The 17,073-nt window shown below is 38.6% G+C and overlaps 1 protein-coding gene across 1 annotated transcript in view; it reads left to right on the top strand.

Moving 5' to 3' along the window:
* Positions 1-2,542: 2,542 nt before the first annotated feature.
* Positions 2,543-17,073, top strand: part of MPPED2 (metallophosphoesterase domain containing 2) — an 86,087-nt gene continuing 71,556 nt past the window's right edge. Inside the window, exon 1 of the mRNA XM_010226631.2 lies at positions 2,543-2,785. Within this exon, the coding sequence (XP_010224933.1) occupies positions 2,658-2,785 (128 nt within the window). The 5' untranslated portion in view covers positions 2,543-2,657. The remainder of the gene's footprint in view (positions 2,786-17,073) is intronic.

The following is a 17,073-nucleotide window of genomic DNA, read 5'->3' as shown; positions in this document are numbered from 1 at the left end:
TTTGTTGAATTTCGTTTTCTTGGGATGCTTTGTTTGGCTTTGTCCTATTTAAGTGTAGAGACTTGTTTAGGATTAAAGATGAGAATAGTGGGAAGCAATTACAGTATCTATACTTAATATTATATTGAAAGTCCACTCTAATGTATAGCTAGTTTAGTATCCTTGTATCGTCTCTTTCATGCTAGCTGAAATTTTTCTGTAACAGATTGTTGTAAGCTTTATAAAATGCTTATTGTTATCTTTATGTGAAATTCAGTCATCAAGAAATTGTGTGTTTTTTTTTTCTTCTAAGTAAACTGTGATATGAAATTTAATCTTCTGACCTGCCTTGTGCCAGGTTACTGAAACTAGTGTGATTTAGTTTTTCTAAAACTCAAGGATTTTTTTGTTAGTTTAGTGCTTTCTTTTTTATATAGTAGCTTTTTAATTGAACTAAAAAAAGCAGTACAATTTTCATACTACTCCTCAATTTATGCAAGCATTAAAGTTCTTGCTGTGTTAAAAAAAAAAAAAAAGTTGATTTTTTGTTCTTTGGAGCTTTGATGGTTGCCATTTTTGTTAATGACAGTCATATCTCTATCAGAAAGATGCTTTCATTTGTATTTACTTTTCAGTGCAGGGCAATTATAGTGTTCTGTGCTGCACACTTTTCACAGTTTGTATCTCAAAAGAATTACAGTACTTGGAACAGGACTGCTATTTGAAGCAGGTGTTGCATTTTACTGTTATGCAAAATAACAATAAAATATATTTGTAAGGGAAATTATGGAAACAGCTGCAAACTTGGTATGGTAACCACTATATTGTGATTCCTAAGCAATTGATGTACACACCTTACTTACTGTCTTACTAAGACAGTAAAAGATTTAATAATTAAAAGCCCACCTTGCTTAGTTTTACACCTGAAACTCCGGTGCTTTTAAGAGCAGGTCAGCATAAAGAACAAACCATAATCTTAGTTACTCTGTATCATGTCACAAATAATTCAATTTTCGGATGGTTTCATGGTTTAGTTCCATCTTGCCTACTTTTGCTGATAAGGAGGGTGAAGAATAGAACGGAATGAAGGTTGCAGAATGTCTTAACCCAGCTAACATATGGAAGCCTACATAGGCCTGAGGTTATAAAATAATAAAATAAATGGCCTATAGCAGGCCATCTGCCATTTGCAGGGCATTCTTATTGTACTTTGTGCCAAACTGGAAATTAGTCTTTATATATTTTGAGTACAAATCAAAGATTCCAAATGTGGAACATTACACATGGCAAACACATTTCTATCTGGGAGCGAAGAGAAATCCAGGAACATCCCACTGGAAAAAATACTGCTTAGTTACATGCCTGGGGCTCAGATCATTCTCTTCTCTTTCTTACCTGCTCTTCTTCCCAGCAAGTGCAGGTCTGCGTTTGTGAATTGCACACCGATATGAAAAATCTGCTATTGTCTATAGCAGTTAAGAGCAGATGGGCTGATGGAAGTTGTCATAATTTTGTTTAAGTCACTGAAGCTATGACAGTGTGCCATGGCTGAGGGTTTCTGTCATGAGTAGTGTTTTATAGAACTTCTCATGTTGAAAGAATTCTTCAGTGTTCACAGATCCCCTCTGAAGGAGGGTAGCCATGTTATCTTCATTTTATTTACTGGAGAAATTGAAACTCAAATTCTGTGCAGGAGACTCCACAGAGATAAATATGAGAAGTGCCTGTTAGCCTTGTGCTCGTATCGTAGGACATGTACAATCTATATACAAAATTATGTTCAACACGTGGAAACCATTTGTACTAAGTGAGCAGTGATGCTTTCTTTTAGAGAATTGCAGACCTTTAGGCAGTAAGCGTATAGATGGAAGGGTGTATAAATGCAGAAGTGCTTACTCATGGCGTGATACTGTTAAATATAGCAGATCATTAGTGTTTGAGGAATACAAAACTGTTTAATTGATGGGATATTATAACATGGGCTTTCAGCAAAGTTGTTTAAAAAATAGTCTTTCTCAAGACAAATACCTTGATTGAAAGGTATCTGAATTTACCTTTTGTCATGCGGTTGTGAAATTTTCTACCTTTCATCAATTTCCGAAAGTTTCCCTAATGTAACTTGTTTTGCAGGGCTGAAATAGTGCCTTGAAAACAAGTATATAATTTATGGAAATTTGTCTGTTTGTCCTTCAGGAAGTCAGGCCTGCTTTCTAAATTTCATGGTAATAATTAGCATAAGTTGTTTTTTGAAATAAGAATAATCAATATGGAGCAATGGGGCTTCCCATGCAGATTATGTTGTAGAAGATAAAACCTTTTTTTTAAAGTATTCATCCTTTAGATGTATTTAATCATGCTGGAGTTAAATGATGATGTAGTTGAGGAAAAAAAAAAGAGAAAAGAAAGAAGTGTCAAGAGCAGTGGTTAGATAGTCTGGTGTTGGTACCTAAAAGGTTAGAAAAGATCTTTGAATGCAAATCAAGACAGGGTAGGCTAACATGGTTGTATAGGTTAACTGTCTCCTTCATACCTTCAGCGAATTCTGATGTTTTTCTCTTTGTAGAGGTCCACAGAGTGGATGAGGAGGTGCTTGGACTCCGCAGCTGCCTGGAACACAATGCCCTACTCTGCTGTCGACCTTTGGAAGTTGTGAATGCTCATGTCCATAAGGAGGAAGGATGGCTCATGGAATTCCTTCACAAGGCAAAGTTACCATAACGGTGGATGAATACAGCTCCAATCCAACACAGGCTTTTACACACTACAATATTAATCAGAGCCGGTTCCAGCCTCCACATGTGCATATGTAAGTATTACTAGTATTGTCTTCCTCTGTGTGTGTGTGTGTGTGCGCGTGTGCGTTTAAATTGAGAATTGATAATGAAGGAATGGGTTGAAAACTGGAAAAAATGCTAGTCATTATCAAACAGGCAAAATGGCTTCTAGATTTGTTACGTAGCGTGTATGAGACAGAGCACTCCATCGTGTGTGGGATATGACTATGTCTTGGGAGCATGGCCACTGGCTTGGTGAAGCTTGCTGTGATGTGCAGTAGTGTGCTTTTTCTGACACTTGTCACTTGTAGTGATCTCACTGTGACTTGCCTCAGGGACCTATTGCTGTAAAATTTAACACCCATCCCCCACCCTTTACAGTAAGCTGCGAAATAGGCCTAATTGGGACTAATTGTCCCCCCTCCCCCCCCCCCCCCAAATCACTGAATCCTTTGTCCTTCCTTGTGAGTGGAACGTGTGCGGCATGCTGCATTCCACTTGTGACCAGGAGGACAAAGGAATCAGAGACTGCTCAACAGTTAGTCCCAAGAAATACAAATATTCTGTTAAATGTAGCCTGAACTTCTACCAAGAAAAGCTTTGGAAATATGGAGCTACAAGCTCCTTACCTCACCTTGTTATTTTTGGATATTGTATGACTTGTAAGATCATTCTACAGCATAGTACCTGGTCACAATGGTTTGGGTTAAGAGCTTAGTACTAGCTTTTACCCTGAATTTCCTTTCCATTGTTGAGTTAATTTTGATCTTATCAGTTATTCCTGTTAAGGTTCTTTCTATTTAAATGATAATAGTCTGAGAAGCATATGAAACTATAACAAAGGGGGACATCTGTTGACCTCCTGTGTAACATTGTTGGTCAGGGTTTTGGATGTTGTCACATTATTGAGTTTGATGAGGATTTTGCGTAAGAGTGGAAAAGGTTTTATAGTACTTCATTGCATTTTGTTATGTAGAATCTCACAGGAAGAGTCACAATTCTGGGAGTTTAGCACCTTTTAATGGGATTCCACATGTGGCTGCAGTCTTCCTAAAAGAACTTCCCTGAGGAAGGATACTGAAGAATATTTTTTGTGCATGGGACTTCTAATTGCTGGAAAAATTAGCATTAATTCTGTGTGATTGATTGCTTTATTTGTGTAACCGTGCATTTAGAAATGATAGTTCATTGCTTGATCCACTGTTCACATCTTCTGTCAGGGAATTTCTGCTGCATTATTTTGCACTCAGACTGCACTTGTGCCTGGCGCTAAGTAGAAATTCTATGTATAGAGCAAGCCGAATGAATAATAAAGATTTAGAAAGCAGATTTAAGGGCCCCCTTCTTATTGGCATTAATTCCTGTGGGACCTGAATTAAGGCCAGAACAAGTATAGTTTTTAACATTTTAAAAGTTACTCATGCTAATTATAGCATAAACTTTTCTAATCATTTATCTCATAAATGATATTAACTTAATAGATGTCCTAGAAGGTGCTTTAGTTTCAGTATGCATTTCAATTGTACAATTACTTCAGTCTAGTAAAGCATAACATGGTGACAGTTCTTTACAATATTTTCGTCTAAAACTGCCTAAGTTTAAGAAGTCTGTTTGAAAGAAGGGTGTGGCTTGTTGAAAGGAAGATCACAGAAGAGGGAGAAATCTCTTGCATCAAAGATTTATTTATTTATTTATTTAAGGATGAGGGTTAGTCTCAGAGAATTACAACAGAAGCGAAGAAAAGGATGTGGCAGTGAAGGGGATAGGTTTTAAGTGTAGGCTTGGATAATTAATGATGGATTTTGGTAAACCTGTTAAGGGGAAAAGCTAAGATCCTAGCAGCTGTCTAAAGTTTGGGTGAAGGAAAAGAAAGATGGGAGTATGAGACTAAGGCTGTATGTTTGTGTGGCTGTAAGAACAGGACTCATTTCTTGGGAGGTGAAAATGAGAGAGCATGTTGTAGTTTGGGGAGGGGACTTGTTAGTCATCCTGAGGTTTTATAATGGGAGCATTGTGCATCTAAAACAGGGTATCATCAAGTGAGAAATCCTGAAAAAAAAAAAAATTAAACCAGTAATAGCCAAGAAACACAATCCTTTTACTCAGTTAATGCCACGTTGTTGCAGGTACCAAGATTGTTTGCTTTGGTTTGGTTTTACAGTTTTGCTTTTCTTTTTTGTTTTCTTAAAGTAATGCATGCATTTCTATAAAGATAAGGAGTTTGAGGAGTTGTATTCTAATGAAAATTTTATTTTTAAAAAGGTGGAATATTGAGAAATGGATAAAAAGCATCACAGAAACCTTGAGCAATATGACATGTATGTGAATAGCAGGACAATATATTGCTACAGGGCACTGCTGCATACCATAATTCAGTGGTGGGTGGCAGTTAGGGAGCAGTGTTCTCTACTGAATGTTTTTGTAAAGTAATTTCTTTATGAATATGCATCTTCATTTGCAAAGGTGAGAACTGGATTTAAAGAAAATGGGTTAGTGAGCATATACTGAGCCTTTTCTGTTTCTTGTGTTCAGTGGGCTTGATGCTCATCTGACAGTAGCGTAGACTGAAAGCTTGCATCATCTCACCAATATAACCCTGATGTATAGAGGAATACTGCTATTATGCTTCCTGTTCCTTGAGACAGCTCCTTCTCTTCCCCACTATCTTATAGCGTGCCTTCCACGTTATAGTGTCATGTATTTTAATCAGTAGGGACACAATTCTTTTATTGTGTTTATTTTTATGCTAGAATTACTTAAAAATTTGTTTAAGGTATCATAAGGTAAATAACACTATATCGAAACACCCTCTTTTAGGGTGATTGTAGTAGCAGTTTTGTCCATTACTTAGGCTCAAGTACTGTACACATTTTATAGCAGTTTCTTCATTAAAAAAAATAAACGTTTGAGCTGGTGTTCTAAAGAAAATATTCATTGTCCAGTTCTTTTGGATAAAGGGATACTGTGTTTAGTTTGCACCATTTTGTAGCAACTTCCCCTCTCCTTCTCAGCTTCTCTGAAAATATTATTAAATATTTATATCTGAAAATTTTGTACAATTCAATTTATTTTCATTTAATTTTAGTTAACTGATTTACCTGTATTGCCTGTTTTGAAGGACAACTACAAAATAATAATAATAGTAGTAAAATTTTGCATTTCTTTGTTTTAGTTGCTGCATGTTTTTTGTACTTTTCCTTTTTTTGTATTAGGAACTGTAGCTTTAAGAGGCAAGTATAGCAAGTATACTATTAGGTGCTAATGTTTCTTGCTGTTTCTGCAAGTTCTGCACAACTGATGTTTTGTTTTTGTTTTTGGCTTTAGTGTGACTGATCTAAGACCAGCGTGACTTAAAAATAAAGTCCTACCAAATAATTCAGTTTTAAAAAAAAAAGTTCTTGTATGTGTGTTTAGACCCTGAAGTGTTCTGCATGAGGCCACATAGTCCACACTGCCACCCAGGAGCAGCAGGATGCAGCGTTGGGGCAAAGCACCTGTGGGAGGAGCTGGGGGCCCGCAGGAGGCTCTGAGAAGCATCCTGCAGCTGTGGCTTCCAGCCATTCAAGCCCTTGTGTTCTGCAGCTGCCGCTCCCAAGTAGAAAGGGTAGAGAAAATTGCTACTTCCATAAGGCCATGGCAGGAAAAAAAATAGAATGACCAAGTCTTGGGTCAGGCTGGTTGAATTCATCAAGTATGTGAACTGGTTATTTAGGGTGTTCTCTCGTGCATGAGGCAATCTCTCTTATGTAATTTTACTGATCTTGCTATGCTGGAATAATCCCCCTGTTAATATTTTAAAAGGGTATAGGCATGTGTATGTGTTGTTGAATAAATGCTTGAGTGTGTGTATGTAATAAGAAAAATAATATAAAAATATAGCTGTATAGTCATAGGAAAAAAAAAACTTATAAGTGTGATGAAATCCTAAATTGTTAAAGTCCAGAGTCCTAATTAGACTATTAACTTTGAGAAATAGGATCTTGCATACTTTTTTGTTTTTTTCAGAAAACTATCTTGTATGGAATGAATTTGGGAAGGTTGCAGTGAAATTGGTGGGAAATTTATGTATTTACTTCGTATTTTTCTCTACCATTGCTTCAGAAAAAGCATGTGATACTGGGCAGGGAGGGAAGGAATTGTCATTAGTAAAATATGGACTCCCTTGATGCATGCAGACTTATGCACTTCATCCATGTAATGTAAGCCGAGTGACTGCAGACATTGCAGGCCTAAACTGGCTATATGTAGTGTAACTGGAGAGCTTATTTTAGGTGATATTGATGTAGGAAACATCATCATTTTGACACAGTTGTTGCTTTGTGTGTTCTTGTAAAAATGTGTGTGGGTAATAAGTACTTAATTTGCTCTCTACTATGTGTTTTTTTCTAAATAAAATATAAAAATAACTACTCCCTGTAGAGTTCTGCTTTAAGTTCTGCTCTTGAAAACAAGAATACATTGAGCAAGTGTAGTTAATAACTGGAGTCTTACTTCTGCATGCGGGATATTTATTTAGGACCCAGACAGAAAAGCAAGATCAGTTTGTGCATATGTAGCCTTCCTTGTCTCACTGGTCCCTCAGTGGCCTGGGTGGCTGCTGAAATGCAGCAGTTTACAACTCTAGTGCGTAAGCCAAACAAATGCGGCTTTCCTGGCGCGCTAAGCAGCAGCAACAGCCATTCTGCAGCTGCCCCTGAAGCAGCTGAGCTCTCCGTGCAGCAGGAGCTGGGATTCCATCGGAAAGGAGGTAAGGACAGCTGTAGGTGAGGACCCACACAGCTGTCCTCAAGTAAACAGGCACCACTCAAGAACAGGGCCGTTCATTAGCTGATTGCATCTTCTGCTTCTTACACAGGAGAACAATGGATGCTGTGGTGCAAAGATGCTAATGGTACTTTTCATTAAGAAAAACTGCTTTACTGGAGTGTATGTATGTATGTGTCTGTCTATGTGTGCTTGGTGGAAATCTTTCATTATTTAAACAATCTTAGTGAAATCCCTAATCAGAATCACTTGTGAATCAGTGATTTTTGTATCAGTTATTTTGCAAAATCAAAATATAAAATAAGCCTGAACTTTAACCTGTAATGTGAGAATAAAAGCAGGGTTTTTTATTCACAAGGTTATACTTTTTATTTTAAGCATTTTGAGTTCCTTAAGTGCAACCTACTAAAATGGAAAATGTTTGTACAGTGGTTGTGTATTGCTTCAGTAATTAAAACTCAGATTCAGGCCCCTGTATGTATTTTGTTATGCCAGTGTAGCAGGCATACTGTTGTAGTCGGTCTTGAAGAATGAGTTGTTTCTGACCTCTCTTTTTGTCATCTGTAAAAAGCAGTCGTACCAGCCTATTACTTAAAAAAAAAAAAAAAAAAAAAAAAAAAAAAAAAAAAGATATATTTGAAAGACTGATCTGTCAATGGGCTAATACTATTATTATAATGTAGAACAGGTTTCAAATACTGTTTTGTCACTGTTCTCCGTTAGTTACTATATTGCTGTATTGCACTGCTCTCGTTTGGAAGCTAGATTTGGTGCAAGTTGGTGATTAAACCTTTTACTTCTGCTGGTAACGGGACAGGCTGACCAAATAGTTTTCATACTTAGCAAAATGAACATGTGAATGAATCCCTCAGCATTAAGGTGCAGGTCTTGAGCAGTTACCATGGTTTGTATAAACGTTCCCTATCACCTGTTTGTGTGGGCTGGAGGGCTGAGCCTGCCTTCCCCAGCTGCTCATTGCTCTTGCCATGCTCACCCACTTGCCAACCTCCCAGTAGTGCTGGCAGGGTCTTTTGTGGGGCTACACTACCAGTCTTACTGCTCAAATGGTTTAGGTTAAAAATACCTGTTCTGCTTCCCTTTTTCTCACCTTTCTAGTAGTAGAGAACCATGAAGGAACGTTTTCATTACAAGATCTCATTCCACCTTACAGTATTATCTGTCCAGTTTCTTCAGGGTTCAGTCATACTGAATGAGGATTGTTTTTTGTGGATAAATCTCTATATACAATATGTCGTGTGTTCTTATCTCATGGGAGGTTTGTGATGGACCAGACCAAGGGCTCATTTTATACCAGTGGCCCCTGCCAGAGTACTTTGCGCCTTGAGTGAAATTGCTCACTAAAGGGGATTTCTTGCTGTGATGTGGTCTGGCAGAAAAGATGACAATACTTTGTAATCAGGCCATGCATTGTTGCTGGATGCTTGTTGTTTCTTTCTTAAAAGTAGCAGGATAGGAGGAACATAGTTGTGGAGGCGGCAGATTTTCTGTAACTTTTTTGTCGTTGTTGTTATGGTGTGGATTTAGATGCCTATTTTATGTAACTGTATGATTTTATGTAACCTACTTGCTCATTATGATTGATGCAGGACTATAGCAGAATTGCTGAAGTGTTGGTGATGAACATTGATTTTTGTACTGTATGTTTGTTGCACACTTATGTTTCTGATCATGAGCTACCAGAGGTGGCTCAGCTGCCAGCAAGTTGCCTAGCACAGGTGTTTGTGGAAAAACTGAGAAATGGAGGACCAATATGTTTCCCTCCTACAGAGACAGTGTTTTGTTTGGGTTTGAATTTTGTAAAATACCTCAGCTGGCATAACTTGTCTTGAAGAAATAAATGTAACTAGGCATAGCAGAAAAACAGCAAGGCAGAGAGGTTTCTTTAAAATATGCATCCGTTTCAGAGAACTGTTAATTTAGAGATTCAAGTATTGTCTGTTTATTTTTCCCCTCCATGTAAACCAGTAAGAGGGCTGTTTTTCAGTTTAGCCTATTGCAAAAAGCCAGTTTTATGTGTTTCTGCGTTTGGTTATGTTTCATTAGAGAATGATGATGATGAAATTGTGACCAAAACCTTTGTATGTAGTTAAAACACTGAAGACAAAAAGCGTAATTGTGTAATGATTGTGACGAGACTTGGGTTAGTTTGTTTTGGTAGCCTCTTTTTCAAACCAAGAGGTGGTATGTGGTCATTTTGTGCATACTGGTATGCACAGCAACTGGCAACATGCCAAGTGCAGTACCAAATAGTTAGGGCAGAAAAGTGCAAGTCTGGATTCCTAGCTGTGAACTCCTCTAGAACTGCAATTCTCTATCTCCTGTATAATTGACCATAAAGCTTGATCTTAATCCTCATAAAGCTGGAGGTTTCCTGTGGCACGTCAACAGTGTAAATCCTGCAGGATCTGCTGTATAAGGTTGGCCAAGGCAGAATGTTGGTGGATGAGCACTGGTGATATGTGCCACTACAGGAATGTGAATAGAAGTGGAGGAGAAAGAGGGGATACCAAGAAGGCAACCATAATCCTATGGTATGGTTGGTCGTCATCTTCACAACTTGCCTGGAACCATGTTTTTTTTTTTTTTTTTCTTATCCTGTAAATTAGAGTACTACCAACAGAGGTGCCTGTGCTGTAATCACTACTGTAAAAGCCAAATCTTTTCAAAGAGTGGTTGAAGAGAATAATGTACATGGGGGTGAAAGAAGATTTCCTGGCTGGACCTTGGGTCTGCTGATGCTGTTGTCCTTTGTACAGTCCACTAACAGGGAGAGTACTTTATGCTTTTTTTTTTTTTAATAACGAATATATTTTCTAAATATAAATCCCTATACTGAGGGGAAAGATGAGAAGGAAGTTAGATCAGTACTCTGTTTTTACCAAGAAGAATATTTAAAGGATTATGCTGTGGTATCTTGTAAGACTTGCTTTTGTCACAGGTTTGGAATTTTGTGTTCGAAGGCCTCTCTTTTTGCATGCTGCTTGATGTTAGTGCTGCAAAGATTCCAACAGATAGTGACAAGAAGAAGCAGTACAAGAGGCTTCCTCACAGCAGAGTCCCCACTTACTGCACTGGGCATTAACTTATATCCAGCACATTAGACTTAAAAGCACACAGCCGTTAAGTGTAGCACTCCCTTCCCAGGAGGGCAGCAGATGGAGAGGGAATGGGGGAGGGAAAGAGAAAGGAGTATGAGAGGGGGACTTCAGCTGATGTATTTGTGAGCTAGCAGACTTGCTATTTACACGTTTACAATTTCTCAGGTATAAGGAATTGAGTGTAGTGACGGGGAGCATTAGGGAGCATTAGCAGTACGTTACTCCTAACTGTTTAGCTATTGTATAAGTTTATGGGAAGGAAGAGGTGTTAGTCCAGTGTATCTTCCCTTGTGCTCACTGATACAGGGGGAGCACAAAGAAAAAATCATTATTTTTTTAATTACTCCAGATGTTTATGTTTTTTAAAGCGCACTTGCTCTTGGGTGGCATATAGGATTACCTAAGTGTTATTTTCTCTTTTGTAAATGGCAAAGTGGTAGTTTTGGGGAAAGTCAGTGTTCAGAATTCTAATTTAATGTGTTTCACTGTATTTAATAAATGATAGCCCTGCCCTGTGCTTACTAAATATAGGGATGATGTTCTTACTGCCTCCAGTGGGACAGTTCATGTCCCTTAGAGATGCCAAGTTAAGTGGCTTCTTCAGCTTTAAGTGGTGATTCTTACAGGCATGTCTTTCCTGCGTCTGTTAACAATGTACTACACCTATGCTTATGGGAATTAAAGACTTCTTTATTAGTAGTAAAATTCCAGGCAGCCAGTATATCCACCTTTTCTTCCAGTCTCACTCAGTGGCAGATATGCTGGTGGAAAGGAGTGAATGAATTAAAGCTAAATAAATACGTAATTATAAAAATTGTGTATAGACTTCAGACAGGTTTTGTCTTTGAAAGTAAATGAAAGGTATTTAAATAAATAGTTTTCATTCTGATTATATATTTTTCAACAGTAGCTTGATCTTCCTTCATCTTTTGTTTGTTAAACAGTGAGATTTGCAGCTTTCCCCTGCAGCTTGCAGGGGAAGGCTTATCTATATAGAAGAACTGCTTTTGTTTTGATATTACTATTATTCTGCACCTTGAAACTATAAGTATTTCAACTTCGATGGCTTTTTGACTCACTAGGGAAGAATTGTGACTCACTGCAACTTCTTAGAGCTTTTGGAGGGTGTTTTAATTGTTCAAAGTTCTTGAATGGTGTGTTTGCTAGCAATGCTGTCAGTATAATGAGGCTGCACAGATCAAATGCTGTATTACCAGTTTCAAACAGACCCTCTGAGAATTACAGTGATGATGGTAATTCTCCTGGGATGGTATCTGTGTTTTTTGCATTGTAACCTTTCACAGTGTTTTGCTAGTCTGCTTTGTATTGCTGCGTCTTGACTGTGCCACTCTGGTAATGGAAGGATCACACATGCTGTTTGTCTCAGAACTTGGTGCATCATCTTGGCAACAAAATGAAGACCTTTAACTCTTTGGGTTTTCAGCATTTGTTGTTAGTTATTTATTACCATAATTTCTGTGCCTTCAAGAAAACAGGCTATTTTTAAAATGTATGCAAGAAGAGCAGAGCGTTTCCCCTGATCTAGAGGAGAAAGGAAATCCAGGTACCAGTTTCAAAGAAATTAAATGTTCTGTGTTAGGAATAGCTTTGTTTTGTTTTTAGACTCATTCATTCTGATATCAATAGTACAAACATGCTTTCCCGAAAAGAATCGCATTCAGTCTAGACTGTGAAGAGAAATATGAGTTTAAGTAAAAAATAATTTTGGATCACCTGGCTTCCTTAATAGTCTGCTAATGACCATCATTTAACATGAAGATAGGCAAGAGACAGTCAATGAGTGCTTCTTTTAGACGGTTTAAGGAGGACATCCTCCAGAATGAAAGAGACCTCTTAGGAATCTTTTCATTCAGTGTAGACTTAACAGAAGTGAATTGGGACTTCAGTCAGGAAGCTGGTGGAAGTTTTTTCGATTGGTTAGTTCAAATTATTGGAGGTCCATAGAGGAATTGATACAAGAATTAGCAATTTTCTGGGCATCTAGTTATAAAGAGTATAATTTCTTCAGAATCCAGACCCCTATCTAATAAACTGTGAAGATTGTATGGGAGGTGACTAATACAGTAGCTATAAGAAGGAATAAGTGAAAGATGAGAAATTAATAACAAGCACTTAGAAATAATCAGAAATAAGGTATTGACTTAAAGTATAGTTCTCACTGCACCTTACATCTGCAGCTGTGTTTGTTACGGCTTTAATGCCTGCATATGTTTAAAGGCAATCTTGTTCTCATATGAACTCCAGCAATAGTATAGGATGCATTATTGCTCCAGCATTGGTATCAGAGCTTGTCTTTAAGTTTTATGTGTGTTTTATTATTTCCCTAATAAAAAGCTTTTTTAGCTTTTGAGCTTCTAGTCTTATGCCTTGTAGTTCTTCACAAGGGAGTCTCGTAATGCTGACCAAGAGGTTGTACGTTAGCATGCTGCGACAAGGTCATTTGAACCTTTCAGTGCTGTGCCCAGAGCCTAACGGCTTTAAAGACACACTTTTCTTTCTTCTTTCGTTTTTCTTCTGTTGGGCTTAGCGTGCTTGTGAGAAGTGTCAAACAGTTTGCACTGGGAACAAATTTTTTCTGCACGTATGCGCACAGAGCTATTGTAGTTGCAGTTAAAGCTTCCCTCATAAGTCCCCACAAATGACTGTCGTCTCTTACCTGTAGGGACTTCCTGTGGAAGCAAGAGGGTAGATTAGTCTCTACATCCATAAAAACTAGAGTTTTTTCAGATAACACCAGTTACAGTGGCTTGCTTTGTTACGTGATCATCTTTATAGGAAGTAGAGCACAGTCTTTTTTATTTTACTTAAGGCACTAAACAGCTGTCAGGTTACAGAATTTCTTTGTTTGTTTAGGGTCAGATTAGGCAATGAGCTGTAAAGGAAAAGGCACATCCCAGACTATCTGTCCCTTGAGTCATCTAATCATAAACAGTGCACTGTATGTTTGCAGGGCATGAACTTGCTGACAAGTATGTCCGAAGAATTCATGAATGTTTCCCTCTGTTCTCAAGGAAGCAAAAGGCAGAGGACTAAGAGTTAAAATGTTGAACTTGCTGATGGTAAAATGTAAGTATATTAAGTATAGCTATCGTGAATGGCTATGGGAGCTACTGTCCCAGCTGTCGGATTTTTGCAGCCTCCTGAAGACTATTTCCTTGCAGAAGGAGCAGTAGAATGGGGTGTGAGAAGGTTTCTGGCCTGACTTAGGTTATACTCCAGTATATTACTCTAAATGAAAATCAGTTCTGGTTTACTGGAATTCATTAATCTTAAATTGTGATAGTCCAGAACCTTGGTTTAGGGGGTGGCAGTATTTGGGAGAGATGTAGAAGAGAGAGTAACTAGGATAGTCCTCATTTAATGTGTTGCCGACATGGTTCAATACCTAGGCTGTGGCAGGGACAGAATAGGAGAGCAGACTTTTTGCCTGCCTTCCTAGGACAGATTGTTTGCTTTTTAAAATTATTGAAGGCATTTTGATCTGCCATGGTCTTTTCTTGTGATAAGATATAGCTGTGACTTCTGGTCCTTTCTCAAAGGTTTAGAGATTGATGCATGGTATTAGAGATACGGAGTTTTGAGATGTGGTATCAAAAGGAGTATGTTGAATAGATGTCCAGTAGACCCTCCATATTGATTAATTGCAGCTACAGGAAGCGATAGTACAACCAGAGATTTTCCTTAAGCTTTTTGGTTCTCTGTGTTTATTATATGGTGATTTTGGCTTCCTCTTTTCCCAAAGCAAGGATGGTCCTGTCATGTTTGTTTTATTAAGTGGAGTTTTGTTTTAAATGGAAAGTGAGTGAACAGATAACGGCTACCTCAGAGTGGTCAGAGTGACACAAATGTTCCGAATACTCACATGCAGTGGTAACATGATTTATTAGTTAAACAAGTATTTTGGATTTCTTGTCACCTTTTTGGTCTGTAGAAGCGTTATGGTACCAGATGGGATTACATGTGCGGCACGCCTATGTTAAGGTCTATTCTCTTACCCTACATGCTAAGAGCATTATGTGTCCCACCAGTTGCTATTTTGCAATAGTTACACCTCAGTGTGTCCTAGATGCAGAAGGGCATTTCGGTTGCTGTGCTAGTTGTGACTTGAAATTTTATGTTATTGAATGAAATGGTTCTTGCAGGTCTCGCAATTGGGAGGACATGCATAAACAGATAGGTAAAGTATAAAGCAGCTGTTAAAGTCATACAAAATAATGTTTTATATTTGTATTTCTAATGTGCCGGTGTTTCTGCCTGTATTTTTTGAGTGAGAGTTTTATGATCTGTTGCACCCTGAGGTTTCTATGCTGTCTGAGGAGGCGCTTACAACTGTGTTTTGAGCATATCTTTCATGGCGTCTGATGCTGCTGTGATGTCATTGTGACCCTATGGCTTAATCTACTTAGGAGTTCAACCAGACGAAGGAAAAAGGAACCTCATTCATTATCTTCCAGGAGTCTTTTGGTAATTAGCAAAGGTAGTATGGATAATTACAAAAACACTTGAAGATAAAGTGAGATACATTAGTAGATATTTCCCCCACTATGAGAATTATACTTTCAGACGGGATGGGGGAACATCGGTCCACATGTGCAATTTAAATAAGTCTGTATTTGGCTTTATGAATATGCACTGGATGCAGGGGAGAAACCAGCACATTCTCTCAGGATGCTGTTAGGGCCAAGCAGAATCTCATTAGGGATAACTTCAAAGATCAGTTCCTCATGTCCATAAAAACAAGTGTAAATTATCTTCTGCGAGCCTGCTGTTAGCAGTTGCACTGTTACATTATGCATGATCCTAGCCTGCACGTGGTATGAACAAACTGCGCTGTGCTCCATTAGTGTTTTTCATTTTTATGCTAAGCCTTGCAACTTTGCAATTTATTGGTGTTATTTTGGCTAATATACTATTTGACTTAAATTTTCCTATTGCATTAGCTGAAAGTAGTGACACCAGGACTAGAAAGGGCTTTTAAGGTTCTACAGTGCTTGTAGTTTTACAGAGGAAGAATATAGACAGCCCTGTATTAAGAGCTTTACCTGCCCTCTCGTTCCTCTGCTACCCACAGTTGCGAGTAAGAAAGAGAAGCAAGAAGGAGCTTTTTGTGGTGCTGCTTTGTAGTAGCATTTGACCTAGATATTTATGAAAACAAATAATGGTGTAGAATTTTGTTTACTTGCGCTTAGACTATACCATGCACCCTGTCATACGCATTCAAGAGGCCAGTTTGTTATTGTTTGTTGGAGACTGTGAAGTGCAACTTCTGTGTATGCAAATTTTATTAGCAGTTTTAGTGAGATTAAGATTTAGGCGTAAGTCTTTATCATCCTTACAGAAACAGGAATGTGCTGTGAAGTGCTTTCTTAGACTGAGCTGCAAAAGCGAGACAGTTCCACCTAACGCTAGCTACGACCGTGAAGCCACATGAGGAAAGCATTGGCTAGTCTTGTCTTCCCACACCTAGTGAGGGTTCCCCATTTTCTGCAGATGGTGTTAAACTCCCGTGTGTTCAGCAGTCTGATTTGCAACTGCAGTTTCACAAGGAGCTGTGCCATGGGAGTGCAGCTTGGGAAGCTTTAAGCTGTTAGAATTAACTATCCTCATTAGATAACTGTAGTTTGAGAGCTGATTTAAGCTGTTGCTTGCTGAATCCATAACAGCAGTGGATAAATCGAGGTGTGGTGTTATGAGGGCTTTTTGTCCCCCTGTTTTCTGGTGATGATGGTAGTGATTGTGGTATTCCTTTCGCACGGTTATTGTGTTCTCCTACTTGGGTCACTGTCGTGACTTAATATAATGGGGAATTCAGAATAATCCCGTGGTGTGAGGGAGAGAGAGGCTGTACGTAGCCCAGTTTGGTTCTCCAGCCCTGTTCACTGTCTGTCCCTGCCAACAGTGCCCGGCACAACAGGGGAGAGGGCGCAGGCAGGAACCCCTTGCAGTGAGAGGCTGGCACTGCTATTCAAAGAAACAGCATCAAAGTAAATGCCCACACTGACCACTGTGGCCTCATCTTTAATGTATGGCTGAGCTGGCACTTTGTTTGCAGAAATACTTAGGAGACATCTAAGAAGTTCCTGGTCTAGGTAGCTTATGGTATTGGGCAGTTATGAAGCTCTTTGGAGTTCAGTAAGTGAATTGCAAAGCTGAAATTAATCCACACGAAATTGTTGCATGAACAAGAAGTAGAGAATTTCACAGCATTGTTCACAGCTACAGGAATACTCTTAGATAATTACTGCATCCTTAAGGGCCTAAGTATGCTGGTGGAGATCAGTGGGAGTTTTGACCTGGGCTTTCTGCAGGACTAGGCTAGTGCTTCAGAGCATGGAGCGTTCTGAGCTTCTGGTTGCCCTGACATATAATGAGTGACAACACAAACCAGTGCCGTGATTGAAAAGAAAAATCCCATT

The sequence above is a fragment of the Tinamus guttatus genome, unplaced genomic scaffold, assembly GCF_059628265.1.
Source record: "Tinamus guttatus ecotype Peru unplaced genomic scaffold, ASM5962826v1 Tinamus_guttatus_pri_ptg000240l, whole genome shotgun sequence".
NCBI lineage: Eukaryota > Metazoa > Chordata > Aves > Tinamiformes > Tinamidae > Tinamus > Tinamus guttatus.
This window is presented reverse-complemented; position numbering and strand designations above follow the sequence as displayed.